General features: G+C 39.8%; 1 protein-coding gene and 1 long non-coding RNA gene across 4 annotated transcripts in view; one reads left to right on the top strand and one right to left on the bottom strand.

Moving 5' to 3' along the window:
* Positions 1-16,945, top strand: part of RIPK1 (receptor interacting serine/threonine kinase 1) — a 23,764-nt gene extending 6,819 nt beyond the window's left edge. For all 3 annotated transcript variants that reach the window (XM_015617701.3, XM_015617699.3, XM_015617702.3), the window contains 10 exons: positions 368-521; positions 1,426-1,563; positions 3,897-4,125; positions 4,950-5,099; positions 6,252-6,328; positions 9,403-9,493; positions 11,709-12,293; positions 13,797-13,868; positions 15,646-15,810; positions 16,473-16,945. In XM_015617701.3, the coding sequence (XP_015473187.1) occupies positions 368-521; positions 1,426-1,563; positions 3,897-4,125; positions 4,950-5,099; positions 6,252-6,328; positions 9,403-9,493; positions 11,709-12,293; positions 13,797-13,868; positions 15,646-15,810; positions 16,473-16,759 (1,948 nt within the window). In that variant the 3' untranslated portion in view covers positions 16,760-16,945. The remainder of the gene's footprint in view (positions 1-367; positions 522-1,425; positions 1,564-3,896; positions 4,126-4,949; positions 5,100-6,251; positions 6,329-9,402; positions 9,494-11,708; positions 12,294-13,796; positions 13,869-15,645; positions 15,811-16,472) is intronic.
* LOC117243912 lies at positions 14,346-25,798 on the bottom strand. The gene is made up of 3 exons (XR_004495992.1): positions 25,723-25,798; positions 15,933-16,000; positions 14,346-15,088 (listed from the first exon to the last, which is right to left on the bottom strand). It is a non-coding gene; the product is annotated as an uncharacterized LOC117243912 (long non-coding RNA).

The following is a 25,798-nucleotide window of genomic DNA, read 5'->3' as shown; positions in this document are numbered from 1 at the left end:
CTGTACAAGAAGTAGTGGAGTGGATCTTGATCCTCCTTGTTCCAAGGCTCTTTCAGCTCTGCCCAGATCTCACCCCAGTTTAAAGATTCGGACATCCACAGCTGCCTACAAAAAGAATGCTTATGCAGTTTCTGAAAAGCAGGCCTTAAAATCAGACTGTGAATTAAAATCAGAATCTTAGAGAACATAAATTGGCATGAACAAATCTGTATCAATTCAAAATCAACAGAAGGTATGATTAATCATTCAGGGGGTTCTAGGGATGTTGACATTTTTGGCCATAGTTTTCATCACAAAGTAGTGTGATTTTCATCCCTTTGTTCTTTCTAGGCTGGCACCTAAATTCAGTGCAATTTCTGTTTTACAGGTACAATGTTTCCCTTCTTGAAGAAGGCAGGATTATGCGCAGACTGCAGCATGACCGTGTGGTAAAGTTACTCGGTGTCATTTTGGAAGATGGAAATTACTCGCTTGTGATGGAGTACGTGGACCGTGGGAACATGATGAAAGTGCTACAGAATGTGAGCAGTCAATTACTTCATCCCTTAGGGTTGGTGAGCTGCTTGAAGGGGACAGGATGTTACTACCATATCCAGAGAATGGAGTCTTTCATTTCTTACTCTTTTTGTATTAAAAAGCCAGTGGCAGCACTGCCTTCTCTAGAGACAGCAGACAATGACAGTGGCTTTCCTGTGCATCACAGAGGAGCAGACCAATTACAGATTAAAAAGTTCTAGAAGTGGCTGTGGAGATATGTGGAGAATTTGCTAAATATGGAGTGATTCTAGAGTAATTTTAATACCGAAATTTTGATCCAAGAAGGACCTTAGAACCATAGAATATCTCTGGTTGGAAGGGATCTTGAAAACTCATCAAGCCCAACTTGCACAGGACAACCCCAAAATCACAATCACCCTCTGGGTGAAGAATCTTCTCCTAATATCCAACCTAAACCTTGCCTAATCCAGCTGCATGCCATTTTGACAGGCTCTATCACTGACCACCAGAGAGAAGAGATCAGTGGCAGTCCCTCTGCTTCCCATCATGAGGAAGCTGTAGACCATGATGAGGTATTTCCTCAGTCTCCTGCAGGCTGAACAGACCAAATGACCTCAGCCCCTCCTCATATGGCTTCCCCTCAGATTTTTCACTATCTTTGTGCATTTGTTTGGAGACTTTCTAATGGCTTTACATCCTTCTTAAATCGTGGCCAAAAGTGCACGCAGTATTCAAGGTCTGGCCATACCAGTGTGGAGCAGAGTGCAACAATCAACTCCCTCAACCCACTGGCAATGCAGGTTTTTCTTACCACAGCTTAAGCAGAGGTACTCTCAAGACTGAGGAACTTTTTTTAAAGACTGAGTTTTCATTTGATTGTTGTAGTTGCATTTTTTAATAGATGGCACTTCTTGTTCTTTCTTTTAGCTCTCACTGCCTTTGTCAGTGAGAGGACGTTTTGTGCTGGAGATCACAGAAGGAATGCTTTATCTGCATGAGCAAGGCTTTGTACACAAAGACCTAAAACCAGAAAACATCCTTGTGGACAGAGACTTCCATATTAAGGTACTTGTTAGAATGTGAATAGAAAAGGCTGGTGATTTGGTTTGAAGAACCCATTTCAGCCATGCTGGTTAGAGTTCCTAACTTGGTGGAATTGGTAGATAATGCCTTTGTAGTTCAGTGAACTACCCCGAGAGAGTATTGGCCCTGGACCGCTAACACTCATTATAGTGGCCTGTACAGCCTCTGAGTCCGAGATTTGCACTGCATTCCTCCAACTGCAAAAACAACAATCACTAAGGGCATTAAAAAAATAATATTGTTGAGAATTAACAAGCTATAAATAACAGAACAATTAGAAAGATGAAACATGTTAATACAAAGTTTGAAACAAAATAGAATGTTTTATGGATAATGTATTTTGTCTTTTATTGCCGTAATTTCTCCTCCTGCCTTCACTTCCTTTCTTTTATTCCTTTCTTTTGTTATCTTCTCTTTTGTATCCATCTTTTCCCTTAGTCATCATTTTAAAATGACATCCAGGAGCTACAAAAAAACCCCATCAGGACACTACTTCAAAGAAGTATTATATATAAGCCTATTCCAAAGCCCTTCTATTAACTTTAGTATGGTTTTGGATCAAGACACATAAATATAGAGGCTACTGAGGAATAAACCTGAGGGGAATTTGCAGCAGTCCTCATCAAATATCCTGTCTCTGGTCAAGGTGAGTTGTTGAAATAATCACCCCATTACAATCTGAAATTACAGAATAAATTTCTGTGAAGAGAACTCTGTCATTTTCTATTTCTCACTCATAAATTAGTGAGAAGTTCTTCAGCAAGGTTAATATAGTAGCAAGTGCAGTATGAGCAGCTTGCAGAGAAGAATTATAAATTTATTTCTTTTCCAAAAATAAAAACCCTATCATGATCTGCTTTAAATATAAATTGTATGGGGAGTTGGGTTTCAGCTCGCTTATATGGACAGGATCAAACTAGGCTGTCATCACATTTCATGACAAAAAATTATCTGGAACATGGGATCATGATAAAATTCAGAATCAGGTAAGACTTCCTTAAGGAGCTTGATCAAAAGTATAATTTAAGGCAGCTGTTGTACAATCTATCTGCTTGAATATGTCTAACACTGTCAATAATTAGGCAAATAGTTCCAGGAAACTGTAAATGTAGGAAGATTTATGTCATATCCGCCTCTATCACTAGACCTCCTCTCACTTGTAGACATGAACCTGGGCTCCTACTTCGTCAGCAGAATGTCACCTAGATTTCCTCTGAATACACAACCTCTAAACGTAGCCCAAGGCCTCAGAAATTCAAGAGGAACAATTAGCTAGTTAGAGGCAATAAGAGAGAAAAGTGTTAGAAGTGAGGCAAGGTGTCACCCTCACTTTTATTTGAAGTAACTGAGTTACACAACTCTGTTTGACAGCTGCCTGTGTCCAAGAGAGACAGGCCAAATTTCTTTCAGCTTTCCTCTCCTGTTGACCTCCTGTTCCCTTGTGTTAGTGCTGGTGCTACTGGTGCCTTGATTTAGGAAACCAAACCAGCAGATTACCATTTACCTTGTTGGCAGTGCTCTCCTTCTGTTGGGGAGTACTTGGTTCAGCAAGCTGCTTGACTGCCTTGCACTAGTACTTCCCAGGTAAGTGTCAATGCTGGAGCAAGAGGAGCAGAGGGAGCACATAACAGGAGACTGGGGGAAAGGAAGGATTACTTTCTTCACCACCAGCCATTAGTCTAGTTGCAAAACCACACCCTAAAGTTTCAGTAATATCACACTGTCAAGCACACAGTACCCAGGTATCTCTGCTTTAACCTATTCCATGCTATTCTTTCCCTTGTCTCTTTGTTATACATATCACATTGTTTTAGATCCTCTTCTTTCCCTTTTCTGAAGGAAGATCTATACCTGTTGAATGAAATGGAATCTGAATGGAAAGGGTGGTGAAGGAAGGAGGCATATCTGCCCATCTCATAGATTGATTCTAGGTCTGAATGTTAGATTCTTCTCCTATGAATCTTCTGTTCTCCCATGAGTGCTGAAAGCAGGCCTCAAATACGATTGTCAATATGAGTGAAACCAAATTTCTTCTATCCTCACATTATGCAAGTGTTCCACAATTAATAATAAAAGTTCAACCTAATGGTTCCCAATTGCCAGTGATACTTTTTTTAGGACAAAAACCATCAAAAAAACCCAAAGAAAAACAAGAAAAAAATAAAATTGTTTTCCTAAGTTGTATTTTTTCACTAATTAATTTTTAGATAAGTTGTTAGATTAGTATTAAATCTTGATAAAATTGAGCACTGCGTGCAATACTTGTTTATCTCTTCTTCATTACAGCACTAGCTCTGAAGTGTCTCATTTTTCAGATTGCAGATCTCGGCGTTGCCTCCTTTAAGAGCTGGAGTAGGCTGACCCAAGAAGAAACAGTCCGACAGAAGCAAATGAAGAGCACTTGCCAGAACAATGCTGGGACACTTTTCTATATGGCCCCAGAGCACTTACGTTCTGTTAATGCTAAACCAGTGGAGAAATCAGATGTTTACAGCTTTGGCATTGTGATCTGGGCAATTTTTGCTAGCAAAGAGCCATACGAAAGTACGTTACTTACCAAAGGATGCTATCAGAAAAATAAGTTACAAATATTAAGCATTTAAAGTTATAAAATTGAGATTAGTAGATTGCATCATCCATGGCCTAGAGTAACACTTGTTTGGCACTCATGGCCAGTGAGAGGAATTAGTTGCATCATGCCTGCATCCTTCTAAGCATGGATGAGAACACCTGAATAAAATGCAGCCATGAGCTGAAACTACTCACATCTACATGGTGTGGGCACAGACCAGACTTGGTGGCAGAAATTAGGCAAATCTCAGGTGGGCCAGGATGGAAACTTTGATAGACACTATTTCCTGAAGTGGACTGGTTAAACATGGAAATGAGAATGATCTCACAGTCCATTACCAGTTCTCAGCTGTGTGGTGCTGATTTCTCAACATGCACCAATGGGCTTACATAGAACAATAGGAGCCAACTGTGGAATTGCAGAATAACATGTTTATAATTTCAAATGGATTTTTTGTTATTTAAATGGCTAAATGTGGCCATCTTTGTTTTCATATCTAGTGCAGAGTTGATGCACCTGAGATGCAGGTTCTAAAGAGCTGTCACCCTTACTCACACTGCACATCTTGCATATAAAAGTAAATCCATTAATCTTAAAATAAATCTCTGAACCACGGAAGTCAGGGCAGTGGATTCAAATTCACTAATATAAAAGATTTGTAGCTGTAACCTGGACCTCTTTAAAGTCATACTTTACCTACCCATAAACACACAGGGAGCCAATTCATTGTTTCTTTTACCTATGGATAGGTAGCAAAACCCATGGACAGAACCTGATAGGAAATTCTGTTTTTCAGATGGTATAAATGAAACCCAGATTTGCTTTGGCATCATGAATGGAAACAGACCAGACATAAAGGAGATCACTGATAAATGTCCAGAGGAAATTATTGACTTAATGCAGCAATGCTGGGATGAAGATTCAGAGAAACGTCCAACCTTTGCAGGTAAGGCACTACTTTAAGATTCGTATTTCTTTCCATCAATTGATCATTTATAATGAAGCAAAACAAACCTGAGTATGTATTTTCCTCTTGAAATAAGGTTGGGTTTTTTTTTAACTGAAATAGCAATGCACATGTTCTGTAAAGCATGCTCTCTGTACCGTGACCAAAAATGCAATCTGATCCAGCATTTCGAGGTTTGAGAAATCCTAGTAAGTGAATGGAGCTAATTAAGACACTTTGTCCCTGATCATTTATTTCCAGCATAATATAATATTATTGCTGAAATTTACATAAAAACTAACATCAAGGGATATAGTATATTTTGACCATGACTGAGAAAATATCCTATTTGAAATACTCTAGATTCAAAAGCTGTCCTAGCTATCCTTCCCTAAGTAATCTGACTGACTTTGACAGCTAATCATCCTTTCATATGGTCAGATGGCAAAACATTTCCAATTGGTAGAAGTCTTGGCTGAATAGTCTGGGAAGGAGACTAAGAGCAAATAAGTCAAAATTCTATATCTCGCTGTCTCTTCTTTCTGCCTCAATACATAGTGTCAAAAAAAACCCAACAAAAAACTAACAAACAAACAAACAAAAAAACCCAAACCAACCACCCAGGAAACCCCAAAACAACAAAAAGAGGAAAGAAAACCCAACCCACAAAAAAGACCCCAACAAATAACAGGAAATTGAGGTTTGTATTTAGAGGGACCCCAACAGCTTTGTATACTTAAATACTCAGAGGAAATTTGTTTCCCATGAGGAATCCACCTACTATATCCATATTTGACATATATAATCTACTACTAATAGATTAAGCCTATGATTGTATTGGGTCTTAGCTTCTAATTTTCAATTCCATATACAAGTCAAGGAAAGATGCTCTCAGCTACTGATCATAGACAGATTTCACCCTAAAAAGCAATACAACAATAACGACAAATTCCTAGAAGTCACCCTGTTCTTGTTACTGTTTAAGACTAAATGTACCATGTGAACAAATTACAAATGTATGTATACCTTTCTTGTTTCTAACATCATAGAAGTCTCCATTCTTCAATCCTTTTCCATCAAGATTGTTAACAGTACAAGTCACTTTTACTTTCCATTGAAACCTGCTTTCACTTAGTTCTTTCGTTTTTGCAGAAATCAGTGGAAGATACAAGCCATTTTACTATCAAAATCTAGGAAAAAATATAGAAGAAGATCTGAAAAATTTAAAAGTGAGTAGATTTCTAAGCATTTTAAGGTTGCCTACATTCCTTCTTCCCAACCCCAATTATGGGCAGCTTCTGCCACTTCAAGACTGATCATGCTTGACTGATGTGATTTCCTTGTGATGAAATGGCTGGATTTGTGAATGAGGGCAGAGCAGTGTGTTTAATTTATCTCAGCCTTCAGAAGGTTTTCAACACTCTCCCAAACTACTCTTGTATTCAAGTTCAGAGGTTGCTGTCTGGATGAGCAGAAAAACAGGTTGGATGGCAAGTCCCAGAGGGGAGCAGTTGATGGGTCCTACTTCACCTGCAGGCCAGAAGCAGCTGCAGGAGTGCAGAGGGCTGGTGACCTGGTTTACTCCTGTGTCAGTGACCTGACAAAAGTGAGGGAGCATGCATGAGGTGTGCAGGTGACGCCAAACTAAAAGGACCAGTTGATACAGTCACGAGGACAAGGATGATAGCTGCAGACTGGAGGAATGTGGTGAGAGAAACTATGAAATCCAGAAAGCACAAGTGGAACGTGTTGCACCTGGGATTAAATAACCCCTGGCTTCAGTGTCAACCAGGGGCTGCCCAGCTAGGGAGCAGCACTGCCAAGAAGAACGTCAGGGTGATGGAGAGCAGCAACCTGGGCACCAGCCACAGCCTGCCTGGCACTAGCAGTGTCACAGGCAGCATATCTGCTCAGACCTTGTTAGTCCTAATAGGAGATTACTACTTCTGCCCAGCTACGCAATGTCTTTCGAGGACAAAGAAATAGCAACCTGCCCCTATGTGTGAGGACTTTGAGAAGACAGAGCCAAGCTCTTCCCAGCAGTGCATCATGTGAGGACTAGAGGAAAAAAGACAAATACAGAAACAAGAGAGACTCAAACTGGACGTAAGAGTGAAATGAAAAAAAACTAAAACTTTTCCCTCTGAGGAGGGCAGAGCAGGGGCACAAGTTACCTAAAGAGGTTGTCCAGTCACCATCATTGGAGGTTTTCAAACCCGACTGCACGAAGCTCTGAGCTCCCAACTCCGATCCCGTAAGTGACCCTGTTTTGAGCAGGAGGTGGGCTCAAGGTCTGTTCCCACCTGAACAGCAAACTGATTCTATGATGATACTTTGCAAAAGCTCCTCATATATCCATTAAGTCTCACTCATGAAATAAAACATTATTCCTAGCAATTCAAAAGTGGCGGAATCTGATTTAAAGTAACTTCATAAATTCTTGGTTATTTTTGCCCTGCCTTCAGGCAGTCTGTATTGAGTTTCACCCTGCTTGAGACCAGGAAGCTATACCACAGTAATATTAACAGGTAAAGGTTAAATTCAGGTAGTTCTCCTGAGTATCCAAGTTGGTTTCTCTTACTTTTCTGGCTGTAAGTTTAAAAATTATGATTAAAACAATCATTTCCTGACTGAAAATAAGAGAATCAGAACTTCTTGAAAAACTGGGCTGATAATGGAACCTTTTTATCACAGATTTTATGAATTTAATTACTTGACTGTATAGACTTCACTCACAGACAATATATCTGTATTCTTAACTAAAAAAAAAACCTAACAAAAAACCCCAAACAACAAACTTCTTTGTGAAATCATTCTTTCATATTTTTTTTAAAGTGCTTCCTTCTCACCAAGTCTTCAACTGTGGAAATGAAAGTCATTTCATGTGATGTTTACAAAGTACCAGTTACCATTCAAAAAAGCAACAGAGTTTTGCAAAATGAAACTGATGAAACAAACAGATTTCTTGGGCTGATTTGATCAAACTCCCAGTGTGAGCTGTATATATGTCTAATTTATGACAGCAGCCCCAAATCAGAACAATGGAAAATTTTACTAGCTGCATTAGCTCTCTGCAGATGCACCTCTCATATCATAGGGACAAAATGACAACTGAAATGGGCTGTGAGTTTATTACTTTCTCAGGAAGGAAAGCATCCATTACAGTCAGGGCACAGACTGTGAAGAGTGGATCCAAGACAAGTCACTATGTGAATTACTAGTACAGCTTCAGTAGCAACAGGACTTCGAGGGTTTGGGCATAACCTTCCTGCCATCTGCCCAGCAATCATGGAAGCCTCCTAACTAAAAGGATCACAGAATCACAGAATGGTTGAGGTCAAAAGGGACCAGAAGTCATTTGGTTCAACCCCCTGTTCAAACAATTCTGTTACTCAAGTAAAATCTAAGGACCTATGGTTGTAATGTGCATTAGAATGTCACCTGTTGCTTTTGGAGGGTAGTCAATTTTTTGGAGAAGAGATAGGTAGGAATTGTTGATTTTTAATCTGTGGAAGTACTTCTTGGGTTTAATTAGTTTTTCTAAAAAAACCACTAACACAAACTCTACTTTTGGAAAATATTTTATAATTAAGCAGGACTTGGGAAGCTGAGAAATAATTTTTCCAGGTTAAAAAAAAAAAATAACTTCCAGCAAAGACCAAATATTGGGAACATCAAAAGAGTAGAACCAGGAGTAGATTTTGCCTTCACTCTAGTTAAGTGAGATGAGGGTTATAGATGGGAAATTGCACTGATCCATTCTAAAAATTTCTTCTAAACTCCACATTCCCAATCAGCTTTATAAAAGTCAATGTGCCTATTCCTGAATTTTAATTATTTCTCACCTCTTCTTCCCCACTGATGAATGAACTTACTAAATATAGATCCACAGAACAGGATGCATGTTTGCTACTTTTACCTCAGCAGCATCCCCTCATCAAGATTCATTGCCAAAAGTCTGGCTAATAAATACCATATACTATAGCCACTGTGGATTAAGCTTACATTCATGTAGGCAAGGGTATTTTTTGGTAAACTCAGAGTATTATATACTGCAGTTACATTGTAGTCCTCCCTCACTTGATTGAAGAAAATATTTTTCCCACCTGTAGCAAAGCAGTAGGTATTTCCAGTCAGGCTGTGCTCTCTGAATGAGTATCTCTGGTATCTCTTCCCAGAGATTCACAGAATCTGTTCATCCAAGTCACTTCACAGTGAATCTGTTCTGTTTCATACTCTACAGGTACTCCCTTTGTTTAAGCTTTTGCCTATAATTTAATCATTTGTTCTTTCTTACATGCAGAAAATGTGGCCTGAGTCAAATGAACTGCTGCATAGCATGGAATCCCTTCAAATAGATGCTGTACCAGAAGATACCAGCAATGGTCAAGTAGGTAAGTCACTAGCACATAATTATTCTGTGTATTTGCCAAAGATGAAGTTGTGTACAAAGCAAGTAACCTTACCATTAAGGGTTATTAAGAGACTCAATTATTCAGCACCTCAGAAAGAATTGTAATCACTGATATGTTATTTGTTCCCAGAAGTCACACAATTTCAAATTTTCCATCATCTACAGTTCAAACTCATCTCCTTTTAGACTTTTCTGCTTTCCTCTTCCATGCAAAAAATTTTGTTCAACATTAAGCTTTACAATGGTCACTTTGATAATTACTTTTCATACTTAATCTTTCATTTCTTTACTCATGCCAACTGCTTGGTTTGTAGGCTTTAATTTAATTAATTTTTCTTTTTTGCCCTCCGTCGTTTCTTTTGAATGCTCTGAATATGACCAAGATATATAATTGTAAAGTGTTCCTTTGTTTAGGACCTTGCTCCCTAAGGAATCTGAGAAACACTAGTAGATAATTTTTTTTCTCTCTTTTCTCTCATACTTTCATCAAATCTTGGATGAGTTGCATGTTTTGTGATTTTATAGGACTGGCTCTCTAATATTTGATAATATATCTGTGATAATATATCTAATATGATACAGTTAGAGTTTTGTAGTAGTGTATCTGGAATTCTCTTACCAAAGTTTCTTAATGTCGAAGGACACAGGATCTTACTTGCAAAAACACTGAATTACGTGAAATAATAAAAAATCCAGTGGAAATAAAATTCTGCTGAGTTACCTAAGACAAGATCAAATTAATAATATTAAATTGTAATGCAACTAAAAATTCTTCCTCAAAACTAGGTTTGCTACAACTGTTCCTCAGTAAAATTGATACACTTAAGGGAGCCCCACTCATGTATTTTTTAAGTGAGTGTAGTTACAATTCCTGAAAGTAAGAGCAGAAAGTATCATGTGTGACTGCTGCAGAATGCAGATGCTCTCATGTTTTAAGTACAAGACTGTTGTGAATCTCCACTGTAGAAAGATGCCATATTGCCAGCCTGTCAGTCATAGGCAGAGGTTTTTCTCTAGTCAATGGGCGTCACTCAGACAGTGGAAGTGAATAGTATCCCACAGGATCTGTTCCTACATCTCAAGCTTGCCCTGGAGAATAGCTGCCATATAGTTTATGCTAATACTGAATTGCTAAGAGCTGTCACTTTGGGGTTATTTCTGTATTAGCCATTCCTCACACTTCCTCTCCAGCAGTGGTAGCAAAACAAGCAGAGCAAGTCTGACTGAAGGTGTACTAATATAAGGAACTAGTTTTGGTCCTGCCTAATATGGGCTGAAACAACGTTATTTGGGGGGGGACCCATTTCACTGGCATTATCTGAGCTAAATAGAAGCCCACACATACACTTTATTCCAGTTTTACAGTGTTCTGTAAGTGTCCTTTGCTACAAGCAATGTATGATATTTTTTAGAAATGTGTGAAGCTTTCAGAACTTTAAGAAAGAATCAGTAGTCCTACCCTTAAAAATACAAGTAGTATCAAACAGATTTTTATGTTTCTTATTTAGTCTTCAAATGCTACAGCATCATACAGATTATAACTCCATCTAGCTCAATTCTGAAGTAGAGCTTCCTTACTGAGAATTAGTTTGAAAAATGTAGATGGCACAGACTATTTTATCTGGTAGACATTACTTGTAAAAATGTATTCTTTGGGACAAGAGTATTCATCACTAAATACCCAGACAGGACACTTTACATAATCATTTTTAAATAAGATTTTAATGGAAAATTATTTGTGCTGTATGAAATTACACCTGTTATTACAGTGGCATTATCTTCCATCCTGTTACACTTCAGTTTTGCACCGATCAAACTCCAGTTAATGCCACAGGAGACACACCAGTAAATCAGACCCTACAAATGCCACCAGGAATGTTTGTTTCAATGGCTAAAAATTATCAGCTGATGTCAGCATAAGCTGAGTATGCAGTGAATTCTGACACTACTCAAGATAGTGAGATTTTAACACAGATAGCTTAAGCAAACCTGTACTTCCTAAATAAAAATCTATTCTACTTATCAATAAAGCTGTGTTTTATTTTATAGAATTTCTTACGCTGGAAGTAATGTTTTATTGAAACCTTTTAGATATAAAATAATAATAAATTAGATTAATAGATTTTAGTATCACTGCAACAAGTCAAACACTTGCATCTGAATGTTTTCAAACATTTAATGTTCTTCTCTTTCAGATCAGCCTAATTCTCTACACAGCTCTCAAGGTCCCATGACCAGTGAGGTTAATGTAGCCCTGCTTGCTGCCTACCCTGAGAGCCAGCCTGTCGAGAGCTGTGAGACCTCATTTCCATCTGTTGATAATCTGGAAAGAAAACTTCAGCATGAATATAACTACCACGCGTTTGGGAGCCGGATGGATAAAGCAGTTCCACCTGTTGTATACAGCCCTGAAATGATAGAGGAGGAAAGGAGACGGAGAGTTTCCTGTGATCCCTTTGCAAAGCCATCTCCTACTTCTCAGAGGAATGAACTATATCCAAGAGCTGAAAAAACATCAAACACTAATCCATATTTATGGGCAAGCATTGATCCAAATATCTGGCCACAGGCAGCTGCAACAACACCAAAAAGGGGAAATGTAGATGTTTTTTACGGGCCCAGTCCCAACAGTCTTTCAACAGGAAACCCAGTGGATGCCTATGGGTTGTGTTCAGCCAGCAACTTTAGCCTAAGTAAACCTCCTGTGCCAGAATCTGGACAAAACCAGCAGTCACAGACAAATGTAAACCGGTATTCAAAGAATTCAGACACAGATACAGGTGAGATTCCTCCTTCCCCAACACTTATGTTTCTGAAAACACACTTTTCCTCTATTCAGTGAAGTCATCAGGAGAGTTTTGTAGGTCATGGAACAACCTGCTTATTGCAGGCTGGTCTGTAATACAGCAAGGGTGAATTTATTTCATTAAGTTCTCTTTGTTTACTCAAAGTTAAAATGCTCTAGCTTTGACTTAATTGTGCTGCTTTCACTAATGTCAGGCTGCCAATTTCAGATGAACCATTTCTAAAGCATCAGTGTAACAGAAGAGCATAAGACCCAGCACCTGACTCTTCAGCTACCAGCCAAGGAAGAGCAGACAGCAAGTACTGCTAAAGCAGCTCCTAAAACCAGGAGCTGCTACCAGTCTAGGAAAGCTGAGAACTTTGACTCCCAAAACTGTAACATTCCTACCATAGGTTCTGCTCATGCAACATATGTAGCATTTCAGAAAATAGATGGGTATTTTTTAGCTTGACTTGCAGCAAGTTGAGAGACTTTCGAACCTAGGGAGCCAGCAAGGAGCTAAGGCTTGTAACTGGTTTCTCCAGAGAGCTCTGCCTGGTGCTCAGGGAGAGCTTCTGCTGGTGTTTGCTGGTAAGCCATGGAGTGAAAAGGTATGGAGACAAAGAAGGAAGAGAATATTGGGCATTAACAAAACATATAAATAAGTGGTAACTAGAGATAAGATATACAAGATATAACTTTGAGGAACTAGAGACAGCAAGAGATGCCTGCTCCTACTCTTGGATATTTTTAGCATGGTGTTATTTTCCAGGTCATCTCACAAGAATATGAAGGATGCTTAGCTTTTTACAAGCAGAATGTCACAAAGGTGTTATTCTGTTAAATTATCTATGCAGAAGCTGTGATTAGTTGTTTATGTGAGTTCATTTACTGAAATGAATTGGAGGGCTGTCATGTCAGAAGGCAGGCATCACTAATACAGGAAAATCTTCTGTTTGAGAGAAATAAAGAAAACAGTTATTATAGGAAAGCTGCATGAAATAGTGTAGCAGATACCAGAGGTGCACAAGAGCTGCATTTCAGCTCCTCATTGAATTGTTGGGTGACAGTAACCCATCTGCTCTTGCTGCCCCAGTATGAGTTGCAGAACTCATCTGTGAGCATTCGAAAACTCACACGTAGGAGTTTGGAATTTGCCAGTTCGAATACCTTATACAAGGCAGCTCAGTCTATAATTGCAGTGCTCTGTGATCCCACACTGCCAGATACTCCTACACCCATGTGGAAGCCCACTGTCCTTGCTGAGATCCAAGGATGGTTAAGGTTATTAGTAACTCAGCAAAACCACAATAAGATCATGCTTAAACTAAAGTTATTAATGGAGACATAATCCTGCTAATTAAAAAGCTTCTCATCTCTGTATTTAAGAGCACTGTATACTCACATTGTTACAAATATGGCAGTCACTGTTATGTATATCTACTTTTCTATTTACATAATGCTTTTGGCATTTCTTTGTTTTTTGTTCTTTCTACAGGTTACAGGGATTCCACTTCTTTCACAAGGGGAATGTTTCCATACTATCCTAGTGCATCCAGAGTAAGCCCAGGTAAGTGCTGTGGCCTTCATCTGCCCTGGTAGGCACCAGGCTGTGCATTGCATCCTGAGCAATGAAGCAAAATACTTCAGGAACTTGAAATAATTTCTGTTATTGCTAAATACCTCTAACCATAGCTGGAGTTTTCATTATCAGTAGGTAAAAACTAGTTCCTATCTCTAGCAAGACCTAAACACACCATGAAATGTGTATTTGATAAATCAAGGACAATACATTATTTTATGTATGAATTTTAAAATCTACTGGACACCTAAGCTAGTCACTTTCTGAGATTAAACTTCAAGTTGCTGTCACTCTCCCCAGCTCTAGAATCACACACACATTTGGGACGCTTTGTCCTATTTTGCTCTGGATTTTAATACAAATTTCTAGCTACAGGCTTCACACTGATTGGCCTTCATTGGGACACAGGTCTCTACAGTTCTACTGCCTTGAACCCCTAAAATAATGTAATATCCTTCAGGAGTTATTAATATATGCTCTTTTCATGTTGTGTTGCTTGGAGCACTCTGAATTCTTTAATTAACCCTTTCAAAGGCCTGTCCGGTTTCTAAGTGGTCTATATTACAAAGAAAACTTGAAAGAGCAGGTTTGTGTTTTCTTGGCTCTGCATCCCTTAAATGATGACCCAAACCTGAGAAGCTGCTAAGTGTAAAGGCTTGGGAAAGGAGATTTATAAGCACAGTAATTTTTACTGTTAATACTGTAATATTGACAAATTATTTGTATACATTTTCATATCTTATGCTAAATTCATTTTATTGCTAGATAAGAATATAGCAAACATGAGGTTTCTTTATGTTTTTAACTACAAATATGATGTGTTCCCTGAGTCCTCTAGCTCTTAAAAAAAAAAGGATACAGGAATCATAATGTTATGAGTAGAAGTAATAATGTTATGAGACATGATAAAATGCTTTCCTTTTTTGCAACTTCATCAATCTAATCATGCATATAATATTTCTGACTTCCAGTCTCAGGTTAGCATATATTAAGTGCACTTAGATTTTCATACATAACAGATTTTCACACTTTCACATTGCAATTGAGTGTATAACAAGAACATAACCATGATTTCCGGGGAAGTACAGAGTTTGGTGTATCATTCTAAGTATCTGGACTTCAGTTTTAGACCCAGGTTGTGAGATTTACCATTTAAGCTAGAGTTAGAATGTTTAGTGGATGATTATCCAGGCAGAGCTCAGAAAACACTGTCAAGAGAACAGAAAACTGACATCAGCTAACATCAATAGTGACAAATCAGACAACAGTAAACAAAAGATTATGTGTTTTAGTAATCATATGTTATGAGCAACATGAAATGATTTGCTGTAGTCTCACAGAACTCAGAAGTCATGACTGTAAATCTGAACTTACATCTATGAAAAGTAGAGCTGAGAGGCAGAAGTGAGGCTTTAAGATTTAAACGAAAGGAGCGTTTGAGTCAAGGCTGGCCTCCTGAAGCTGTTAGGCAGCAGAAAGCAAGACTGCTACTATGCACTCCCAAGGCACAGAGAACATTATTTACAGTCTAGTAACTATCAGCTTGGTTGTGGCACTCTTGTCTTAAAATAGACTGGGCTTTCACTAAAGTACATTGGTGTCACACTGCACAGTGAAAATACGCTCACAGCACAGTTGCCAGTAAATGGCTATTTCTACATCAAGTGCCATGAATATCACTCCCCTTATCAGTGGAACTTCTTCCTTCTTATGTTACTTCTTGATATTTGAACCTAATGTTGTTGTTTGTAAATTTGTGTTAAAGTTCCTTATACAGATGATTCAATCAAGTACAACATAAATAACAGCTCTGGAATTCAAATTGGATCCTACAGTCACATGAAGATTGAAGAGCAGAACCCGCATGTCAGCACTTGTCCTGTTGCTATGGAAGCAATTTATACACATTATAAAGCAATGGGTACATTTGGTAAGATAATAGCTCCCTATTTTTTATGTATTCACCCCATATAATTATTTGAGAATCATTTGGTTTGGAATGTATAAAACACTCAAATGGGTAGAAGCAAGGCTAAGATTGGAGATCCTCACCTGACTTCTAGTTTAAATCGTAGAATATCCTGAGTTGGAATGGACCCATACAGATTATAGTCCAGTGCCTGACAAAACACAGGGAAAACTAGAAGTTAAACCATATATTCAAGAGCCACAACAACTTCATTCAGATAGAAGTTGAACAATTTTGAAATGTAATATATTTTCATTGGTCAGTACTGAATTAAACTATCCCCTGTATCCTAAGTGACATTTGTGTCTCAGAATATAAAACATATACAATTCTAAGAACTCTAGAAAGGTTCTTCTTCAATCTTGCAGGTTTAAGTGACAACCTCTGATAGCTTCAGATCACAGAGCAAGTCCAGCAACTGACCTGTGAATACACATGGTCTGTCTGGACATTTCTTGCCTCACTGGGTTATGCTGCTTCCATATGAAATGCACGTCTGATTGCATCACTAAGATTTTGTTTCCAGATACTACCAATAAATAGTTGGGGGAGGATAGAAGAGAGAGAGTGAAAGGAGCAGAACTGTTGAATGATGCAATTCTCTTACACTCTTCTTTTTTCAGACAATACTACTGTCCTGACAGAAAAGCATTTGAATCTAGTGAGAGAAAAGCTGGCTAAGCAGTGGAAGCACTGTGCTCGGAAACTGGGCTTCAGTGATCCTGAGATAGATGAAATTGATCATGACTATGAACGAGATGGACTAAAAGAAAAGGTTTACCAAATGCTGCTCAAATGGGTAATGAGGGAAGGCTCTAAAGGTGCTACAGTTGGAAAACTCGCCAAGGCCCTCTTTGGCTGCCAAAGACTGGATCTTCTTAGTACTTTGATGCAAATCCAAGAAGAATAAGTTTACTGAGAACAGACTTTCTAGAGCTCTCCTTTTTGCACAGACTTTTGGGAACATATCTTTTTAACAACCAGTTCTCAGTGAGTACCTCCAATAAATCAAAAAGTTCACATCACAATATTTGGTCTTCCATAGGATAAAAAAAATAAAAAAAAATAATCTTCCTTTCAAATAGAATGATTGTCTGAAGATAAGAACAAAATGCAAGACAAATACAAATTCAAGAATAATGTGTTACACAAAATTTCTGCATTCTAGTCTTGAAACATGTTGGTAGTCTTGTTCAGTTCTGAAGATTGACTTACTGCTTGAAAAACTTGTATAGAAACCAAAATCAAACCTTACATTTTGCCAGAAGTGCCAATAATTAATTACACCAGTATTTGACTGGTCTTAGTCAATAATACACTTTAAATATTTTTATATTTTTTATTAAATATAGATGTCTAGAATTATGCAGAACAGCAGCATAAATAAAAGCAAAACCTATTTCTGGCTTTAAAAGTTTATAATTTATATTTTATAGTTATAATGTTGCATTAGTTTTTTACATTGTTTGGTAGAAAAGATTTTACAAGGTAAGAGTCTGTCCTGGGGTGACTTTATGATGCTTGTATCCCCGGTTGCCTGTTCTGTTTATGCTGGTTATCAAGTTCTGCAACTTTAAGACTGGTTGTGACAGCAGAGGGTGAGGAGAAGAAGTGTGCAGTTTGTTTTCAGAAACTGGACTTGCTTCCACACATTTTCCTTCTCAGGGACTCTTGTTGTCTGCAGCAGGGACACTGGGAGAGAGCTCTTCTTCACTTTTAGTTAGTTTTTAGCTAGCTGAGGCAGAGGAGTTCCTTGGACTATGTTGGTTTGGTTTTGGTTTTTTTTCCCTTTCTCTGGGACTGAATGGCCCTGCTCTGGACCAGAAATTCAGAAGAGCACAGGAAGCTCACACCTGTGGCCCACCAGAACCTGGGCCTTGGTGTTTTCCAGCACTGGAGGGACTGATAAGAGACTGAGCAAGCCCAGCTCACAGCAAGGACTTTCTGAATTTGCCATCTCTTCAGAACAGCAGGAGGTTTTATTGTTAATATTATTAATATTTTTATGCTCATGAATACTTTTCTTGTTAAATAAACATGTTTTTTCCACTTTTCTCCAAGAAAATCTTTTCCCGAACCAGTAGGGGAAGGGGCTACTTGAATATGCCTTCTAGAGAGACCCCATTCAGAGGTTTCCTCCCAGATTTGTCTTAAAGCAGGACAGAGTCTCATCTGCTTTAAGAAATAATGAAAAAATAAGTTAAATCAGTATGCAATCCAAATTAAAAACTCAAGAATACAAGAGTTTTGGGAAGGGAAAGGTGCTTTATTTATTACCTCTTGACTGAAGACCCATTCTCCTTCTCGCTCTGGGGACTCTGTCACTACATTCTGAATCTCTTAGGCTGTGTTTATATTAGTAGGCTAAATGTGCCTGGAAATGTTCTGCATGCTGAGGTTAAAACTGGCATGCTGCAGCCTGAATAGCAAATTCTTTAAACCTCCAAAATGTTGTGCAGAGACCATTTCACAGCACTCAGGTTGTTTCTGGGGGGGCACTGGAACAGCTCTGTAGCATAGGTGATGGTATCCGAGTGCCTGCAAATGTTCCTTGTCACTCTGACTTCCTCATATTGACATAATCTCAGTGTGCAGTGTCTATGAAAGAAGAATTACTGGAAGTTTTTTGACTGAAGAATTATGCCAAACTCTTCTTTCTAGGGACAACACCTCCTGTTCCATCAGATTTACAGACTTTTCAGGCAGATGTTTTGGAGCAGGTAATTATTTAAGCTATACATAGAGCACTAGGTGTTCATTAGTGTTCATAACTATTAATTTTTATTGTCAAAAAAAGCTAACAACTTAATGGAGTGCAGTTAGATTGGATTTCTGCTCCTTGATACAGCAACCACCATTTCAGTGGAACCAAAATGAAACTGTAATTAAAGCAAGCATCAACGTATTTGTCATCTTTAAACTTACTTAAAATTTATTGCATTGCCTTACAGTTTTGACTTAGCAACATGCTAAATTTTTTATGAACTCTTGAGTACAATAGAATGATGTGGTTTATCTGTCTAATATAATAAGCATACACTTCCCAGAAAAAGAAAAATTGTTCTTTAAACAGATAGAGAGAGATGGGGTAGGGAGTGTCTTCTCTATGTCAGTCCACAGAGTTATAGCCAGCAGCTACTGTGTTAGTTCATGAAACAGATCCCTGAACAGACCACAAAGTCCGTTTATGTTTTGTTAACACTGGTTGCACTGTATTGCTACATCAATTCCCCAGCCCCCATTGTTTTTTATATCTGCAGTCTTTAAACAATATGCAATTTTTCAATCATAAGATCTTTTGTCTTATTTGGTATATAGAATGAATGGTGATTATTTAATGAGCATACTTTAAATGCTTCATTTGCTCTTTATTAAAGCAAGTCTGGACCTTACTTTCTGTAACAGCAAGCACAGAGATGTAGAGCACAAACATGAAGCATTTTAGAATAAGACTTAGACCTGGGGCAGTCCTAGATCTTTAATGCAGGACATTTTAGTGCTTGTCAAGTCCAAGTCTAGACTAGTGCTCATAGTTCATGTGATATTGTAGATGGTACAGAACACAAACAACTGAACTCGCCCAGAGACGAGCTCGTTCACTGCAATCTTTGCAGAACTCACCCACAGAGAGGATTCAGCTTCCTGGGCAGAAGGGCTAAAGTACTACAAGTCCTCCAGCATATTGTGGAAGACCACATAATAGGACACAATGCCTCGAAGCAGCATCCAGGCATGCCAAATTGGAATATATATTTAATAATGATGAACTACTGGAAAAGCTACCTAGGGAGTCTGTGATCTTCTTATTATCTCTTAATTAATATTGGTCTTGTTTCTTAAGGTGGCTATAACTGAAATCAAAGCTGTAAGTCTCAATACAAGGTTAACTAGGTGAAATGTGAAAGCAAATGGTGTACAAGAGGTCCAAGGAAAAGAGTTAGTGCTCTCCCCAACCTAAAAATTTACAGAAACATCAAGTATGGAAGAGAAAAATAAGGTAATACTAATTTACTGGATTGTTCATTTCCATCTACCACCCCATACCCCCTCTCTCCCTGCTCATAAAAAAAAAAAAATAATAAGGATGGAGCTGATTTTTGAAAAGCAACCTTTCGTGAGAGATCAAAAATGGAGGAAAATAATGGGGACAAGGATGAAAGAAAGTGATGTATTATGGCAAAGATCTGATACCTTTCATGGCAAAACAAAGGACAGAAAGGACAGAAGAGTAATTTCATATCAAACTGGCAAGCTGTCAGCCTCAAGAGCAGAGGCAGCACTAATGCAGCAGCCTTACAGAGATTTTTCATAAGATTGGGGAGTTGTAAGACAGAGAGGAAAAGTCTGTGGGTTGCAGCAGCAGATCTTGTCGTGGTGTCTCCTTGAAGAGCAGGAGGTGAACTCATCCAGTTATGCACAAGGACATGATGGTTTCTCATTTTAAGAGAGTAAGTGCTTGGAGACTTTAGATCAAAGACAACTCAATATAACTCCTGCCCAGTAGCTATCCTCATCACACTGCAGCCAATCTGTGCTGAAACTCTTAAATGCAGAGAGGACTGCGTCCATGTAATTCAGAGCAACTAATTTAATTTTGTTACTACGTCCCCACTAACAGTGTACAAGCAGCTAAAAAATGTGTGGAATTTTTACTCATTCCAATATAGTTGCTAAATAATACCAATTAATAATGCTGAGTTAAAAACTCAGAGAGGATATTATTGCAAGTATTTGATATGTGACCTCTGAACTGAGCTGGCAACATACAGCTCCTCTTCCTCAGAGGCCAATTTCCAAGGAGAGGCAACACTCAACACTTGGTTTCTGACTGATTGAACAGCTTTAAGTAAACTATGTCACTTTTCTCTGATAGAGTTTTCAGCACTGTCCAATAACAAATGAAGACTATCTTTCAGCATGGAGGCACATAGGAAATTGAGTCAGAATCCCTAAGCCTCTGAAACATGCTCAACCAGTGAGAAGGAGCTACAGACAAACAAGGAAGTATCATCCAGTACAAACAGGGACACATTAGAGCTAAGTAGCACTTGGGAGAGCTTGCTTCACTGCCTTCCAGGCATTTTTTCCTACCCCTTCCTCATCACAGTCCCTACAGGCTATAGAAAATGCTCCTTGCAGCATGCTATGTTTTCCTTCTAGCATACCAATTAGCAATAGGAGTCAATCAACCATGCTCATTTGTTCCTCAACACACAAGAGCAGCTAGTGGAACTGCAGCTCCTTAACAGAGCCAATGTGAAAAAGGGAAGGGGGAAGGTAGGATCTGAACAGGCTCTAGACTGTAGAGACTAGAAGTTATCTTTGTGCTGGAGGAAGAATTGCCTATGAGTGAAATGAAGGAGACCACAGTTCTGACTTAGGCTGGGTTTCCCCCTCCTCTACAACTTTAAGTAGGTCACTTCCTTTCTCTCTAGCATGGTTTCCTTGTCTCTTTGATACAGACTAACTTCTGCCAGAACCAAGATGTGATCTTACAATAAGCACTGTAGCCTGTAAAGCTCAGAGAGATACTTGATAAGAGCTGCTTGAAACAAAACCCCACACTAATTTCCTTAATAAACCAATAATACTGCTGGATTTTGAGTGATGGGTTGCAACTCCTGTGCACCCCCCACACACCATTCTCTCATTAGCTGAAAGACCTAAATGCAGCACTGGAAAGGATGTCTTGGTCACTGAGTTCATCAAAATAGATTTGCACAGCCCCTTCCATAAACAAATCAAGAATCATCCTCTAAATGTCACTCTTGCCTTCTCCAAGGGACAAGCTGTTTCTTCCTTCATACCAGAGTTTTTGGAGTCACTTCATGTCTCTGTCTCTAGAATGTCCTAAATATGGTCAGAAATTATACCAATTATACTTGGATTTACAAGATAGAGATTATATTCAATTCTGAAATTACAAGACCACCTCCCATTGAGGTGCCCAAGTGCAGTTGTGTCAGATTTATAATGCAGTTATTCATGAACATACCAAAGACATGCAGATACTGCTTAAGTTGACAGACACTATGCTTTGCTAGCATAGGGGAACTGCAGGCAAGCTAAGAAAATCATTACATATGTGTCTGTGTTTTAGTTTCTTCATCAGCCTGAAATATTCTTTGAGCCAAGGTATCTGGGATCTTTTTCTATGATCTGTTCTGCTTATGACAAAGCATCCTTTCCTTTGTGATGTAAGTCTGATTGCTCTCAGTTTGGCTAATATTCTAACTACATAGACCTCCTGCTACAAAACCACATACTGCTACTCCCCATACTTCACAGCTTCAAAGGTCATGCTATATTCAGCCTTTCTCATTTGGAAGGTCAATACCAAATCACAGAAATATCAGTGTTTTCACATCTTTGTTCTGAATTTGTGAACAAAAAAGTTCCACTTTCCCCACTACCCAAATTTTACCTCTTTGTGGAGCTGAAGCAACAAGATTTTTGCCCTATGGTGAAAATATAACAATCAACATCCAAGAGGCACAAGAGCCCAAGCAACAAAACAGTCCAGAAATAGCAGGATGTTTCACCCCATAGAAGCAGCTAAAATAAATGAGGCAAAAATAATCAGTAAGCTTGTTCACAGACTCAGGAAACAATGTCTACAACAGTGCCTGGATCACTGGAGTCCCAAACAAGTCACAGAGATGGCTGTAACACAGCTAGAGCACAGGCAGGGACTGATGGCACTGTGTTGAGCTGAAATTAGGCTCCAGGACCCATGAGCCAGGGTGTGGGGGGGACCCCAGCTGAAGCTGATTGTGGCCATTAAAGCCTATTAGTGCCCCGATGGCCCTGACAAATGAGTTCCTTCTTGAAAACTCCAGAGTTAAATCCCTGCTAATGCTGATGATTCCCATGTTTTGTACGGGATGGGAGCTCCTGATAGGAAAATCCCATGTGTGGGTGAAAATAATGCCTCTTGAGAACTGAATTAGTCTTTCTGCCTGATGATCCAGCAGATTTCAAGGGACCCACTATGTCAATAACTGACTACCGTCTTTTCTAGATTTTCTACAACCTGCAGAAGGACAAAAATAGTAGATACATATTTTCTATCCAACCATGAGTAAAAAGACTCCTCCTTGCAATTTAATAAGCATATTGAAAATCTCACTGTTCTGCAATTTTATCCCTTACAAGAAGTTTTGGAAAACTTTCCCCTGGTGTTCAGTTCTAAAAGGAACAAATCCATGCAGCACCAAGGGTGGAGCCTGGCTGCAGGGACTGTGATGGTTCATTGGAGGTGACAATGTCCCACTGTACAGCAATGAAGCCCTGTAGAGCATTACCTGGATACAAGGGAAACCCTGCAAGTAGTAGATGACCACAGTGAAGAGATGGTGCAACACCAAGAAGGGCAAAAAATGACAGGGGCAGTTAAAAGAGAAATCTGTCCTCAGGGACACATCAGCGGCAGAGCGGTGCTACTACCTCTTCTAAACATCGCCTTTTCTTTTTTTTTCTCTTTTTTTTTTTTTTTTTTTTTTATTCTCTATGCAATGGCCAGAAACAGGTGGTTTCCAGCCTGAACCATCAGAAGTAACTGAACAAATTAAAATATTTTATGGGAGTAGTCAGGAAAACCAGTGCTCCAGTTGTTCTCAACTCTTTCATGTGTGTAAAAAGCAAAAAGCTTTGAGCAGCCTTTTTCTGGGTTGCTCAAAGCTTTTTCTCTTCTTTCAGCCAGTAATTTATGAAAACATGTTTGAAGAAATAGTTGAACTGAAATACTGCATTCTCCCAGGTTCCCATCATTATGTGTAAATCTGCTTTGCTAATAAGACTGGATGTTCTGGTGAACTGAGTAGGTTGAAAACAGTTTGAACCTGTGAGTTTGTACTCTGTTTGTTCTCAGATCATCCACCACCTTCATTCAGCCTTGGCAGAGTCCCAGTTTCACATTTGTACCTGGGGGCTCAGACAGCAACTCTCCTGGAGTTGCTCCCCTCACAATGCCAGTCATTCAACACACACAGAGAAAAGGGTCTTTTGCCAATGCCATTTCTACCCAACTGCCACACTATTTTCCTCTCTTTGGGCCAAACAAGGCAGGATATTGCCTGTGGAAGGGTTTGCATGGTCCAGGCACTTGGGAGAGGAATGGCCACTTTACAGGCCTCCTATGCTCCAGAGTTGTGACTGCAGCTGGAGATAACACATGGTGGAACAGTTCGACTGTGACAGCCTTTTCTACAGAGGGACCCCCCAATTTCTGTCAGACTGACAATAGAATTAACTCACCTGAAACTTTCCCAGATCTAGGTGGTACATAAATCTCCCCACCTCCCTTTTCTCTCAGCTGAGAAGGGCATTTGGATTTACCTTTCTACTTGTCTCTTTCCCCACCCCTACACTGTATCACAAACCCTTTCTTCAGCACACATTCTGAGAATTTGTTACATTTCCTGCAGCCTTAGTAGGTAGCTGGTATGGAGGAAGAATAGATTGAAAGGCATCTCAACCAGCATGAAATTAGACACAAATTGGAGACCTTTCCCTCTGAAAGCTCACAATGACACATGAGATAGGAGCCCCTTTTGATTCACAGGAAATTCAGGAAAAAAAAAATTGCATTTTTACAGCAGTAGACCAAGCTACTTCTTTGTCCTAAACACAGAATAGTCAGCCATCTCCTCCAGTCATTTTCCACCAGAAACTTAGTGAGACTCACAACCAAGATGAGCCTCTCAAAGTAGCCCAAGAACCAAAGAATTTGCAGGGGCTTGCAGATGTCACTAGGCAAGAGTGAAGGCAGCTTGTCCTGATGAAGGATTGCTTGTAATTATCCATACTAAAGACCTTAATCTTGAATGGTTTGATCTGCTCAGGGGATAAACTGAACCAGTATGCTTACACAGTAGAATTAATCTCTTTATGCACTGGGATTTGTTATGACTATCGTTCGTCTCTAAAATTTGTTAGTCCCACATGCGCATATGGCAATGGGGTGGGAAGGCTGACAACTATTCACTCTCAGGGCAGTCACTGAGCTTCTGCTAGGCTGGAATACATTAACACTGACCTGTCCTGAAGAAATTCCTCTCATTCTCTCACAAGGCAGGAGACCTTTAACCCTAGGTGTGTTTCAAGCTTTGTACCAGCTCTGCAGCTTTCTGTTATTTTCCTCACTACCTTCTCCACCATCACCCTGGCTGGCTTTGACTCAGACTCACCCATTCTCCTCCATGTTTGGAAAACAGACACCACGGAACCCACCTGGACACCAAGGAAAGCAGTTGTTCCCCTTGGTGTTTTATGTGCAAATGGTGAGAAGGTGCAGAGGAAAGCCAGGCCAAGTGCTGTGTTAAACGAGAGCAGTCAGGCTGCTCTAGAGGTGGCCAGCCCTGATCAGTACAGGCACTTCCCAGGGCAAAGCCCTCAGCCAGATGTTCCCCACAAGCAGGCCCTACAAAAAACATTGGTGAGGCAGAGTTAAAGATTCCTACCAAGGGCCTGGGAATGCCTGGGCTCTGAGACGCTGAAGGCACCGCCAAAGGGGAGGCTGCACTACCCAGGGCTGCCCTCACTGTCCCAGCTGCCCAGGGAACCGTTCTCCAGGCAGACCTGGAGCCACAGACCTCTGTGTCCCTGTCCTCTGCGTCCTCACAGTCCATGGAGCTCCTGCATCACGGGCACTGCTGGAGGGGCAGTTCATGGCTTCAGCTCCCATCTATCTCCCAGAGCTGGGATCTTTGCTCCCTGCAGACACCCGGGCTCTGCCGAGTCTCGGTGCGTCTCCTCCTCTTGAAGAGGAGGGAGGCGCTCACAGTGCCCCGCTCCCCGCCAAGCACCTCCGCAGCGCTGGGCGCTGCTCTACTCTTGGGGGCGGCTGGACAGGGCAAAGCCCTCAACCCTCACCTCGTGCCCGCAAGCTGGGGCAGCATTACCCCTTCTAGAGCTCCAAGGCGGCATCAGGAACCGGGACAACGACCCG

This window comes from Parus major, chromosome 2, assembly GCF_001522545.3.
Source record: "Parus major isolate Abel chromosome 2, Parus_major1.1, whole genome shotgun sequence".
NCBI classification, from domain to species: domain Eukaryota; kingdom Metazoa; phylum Chordata; class Aves; order Passeriformes; family Paridae; genus Parus; species Parus major.
This window is presented reverse-complemented; position numbering and strand designations above follow the sequence as displayed.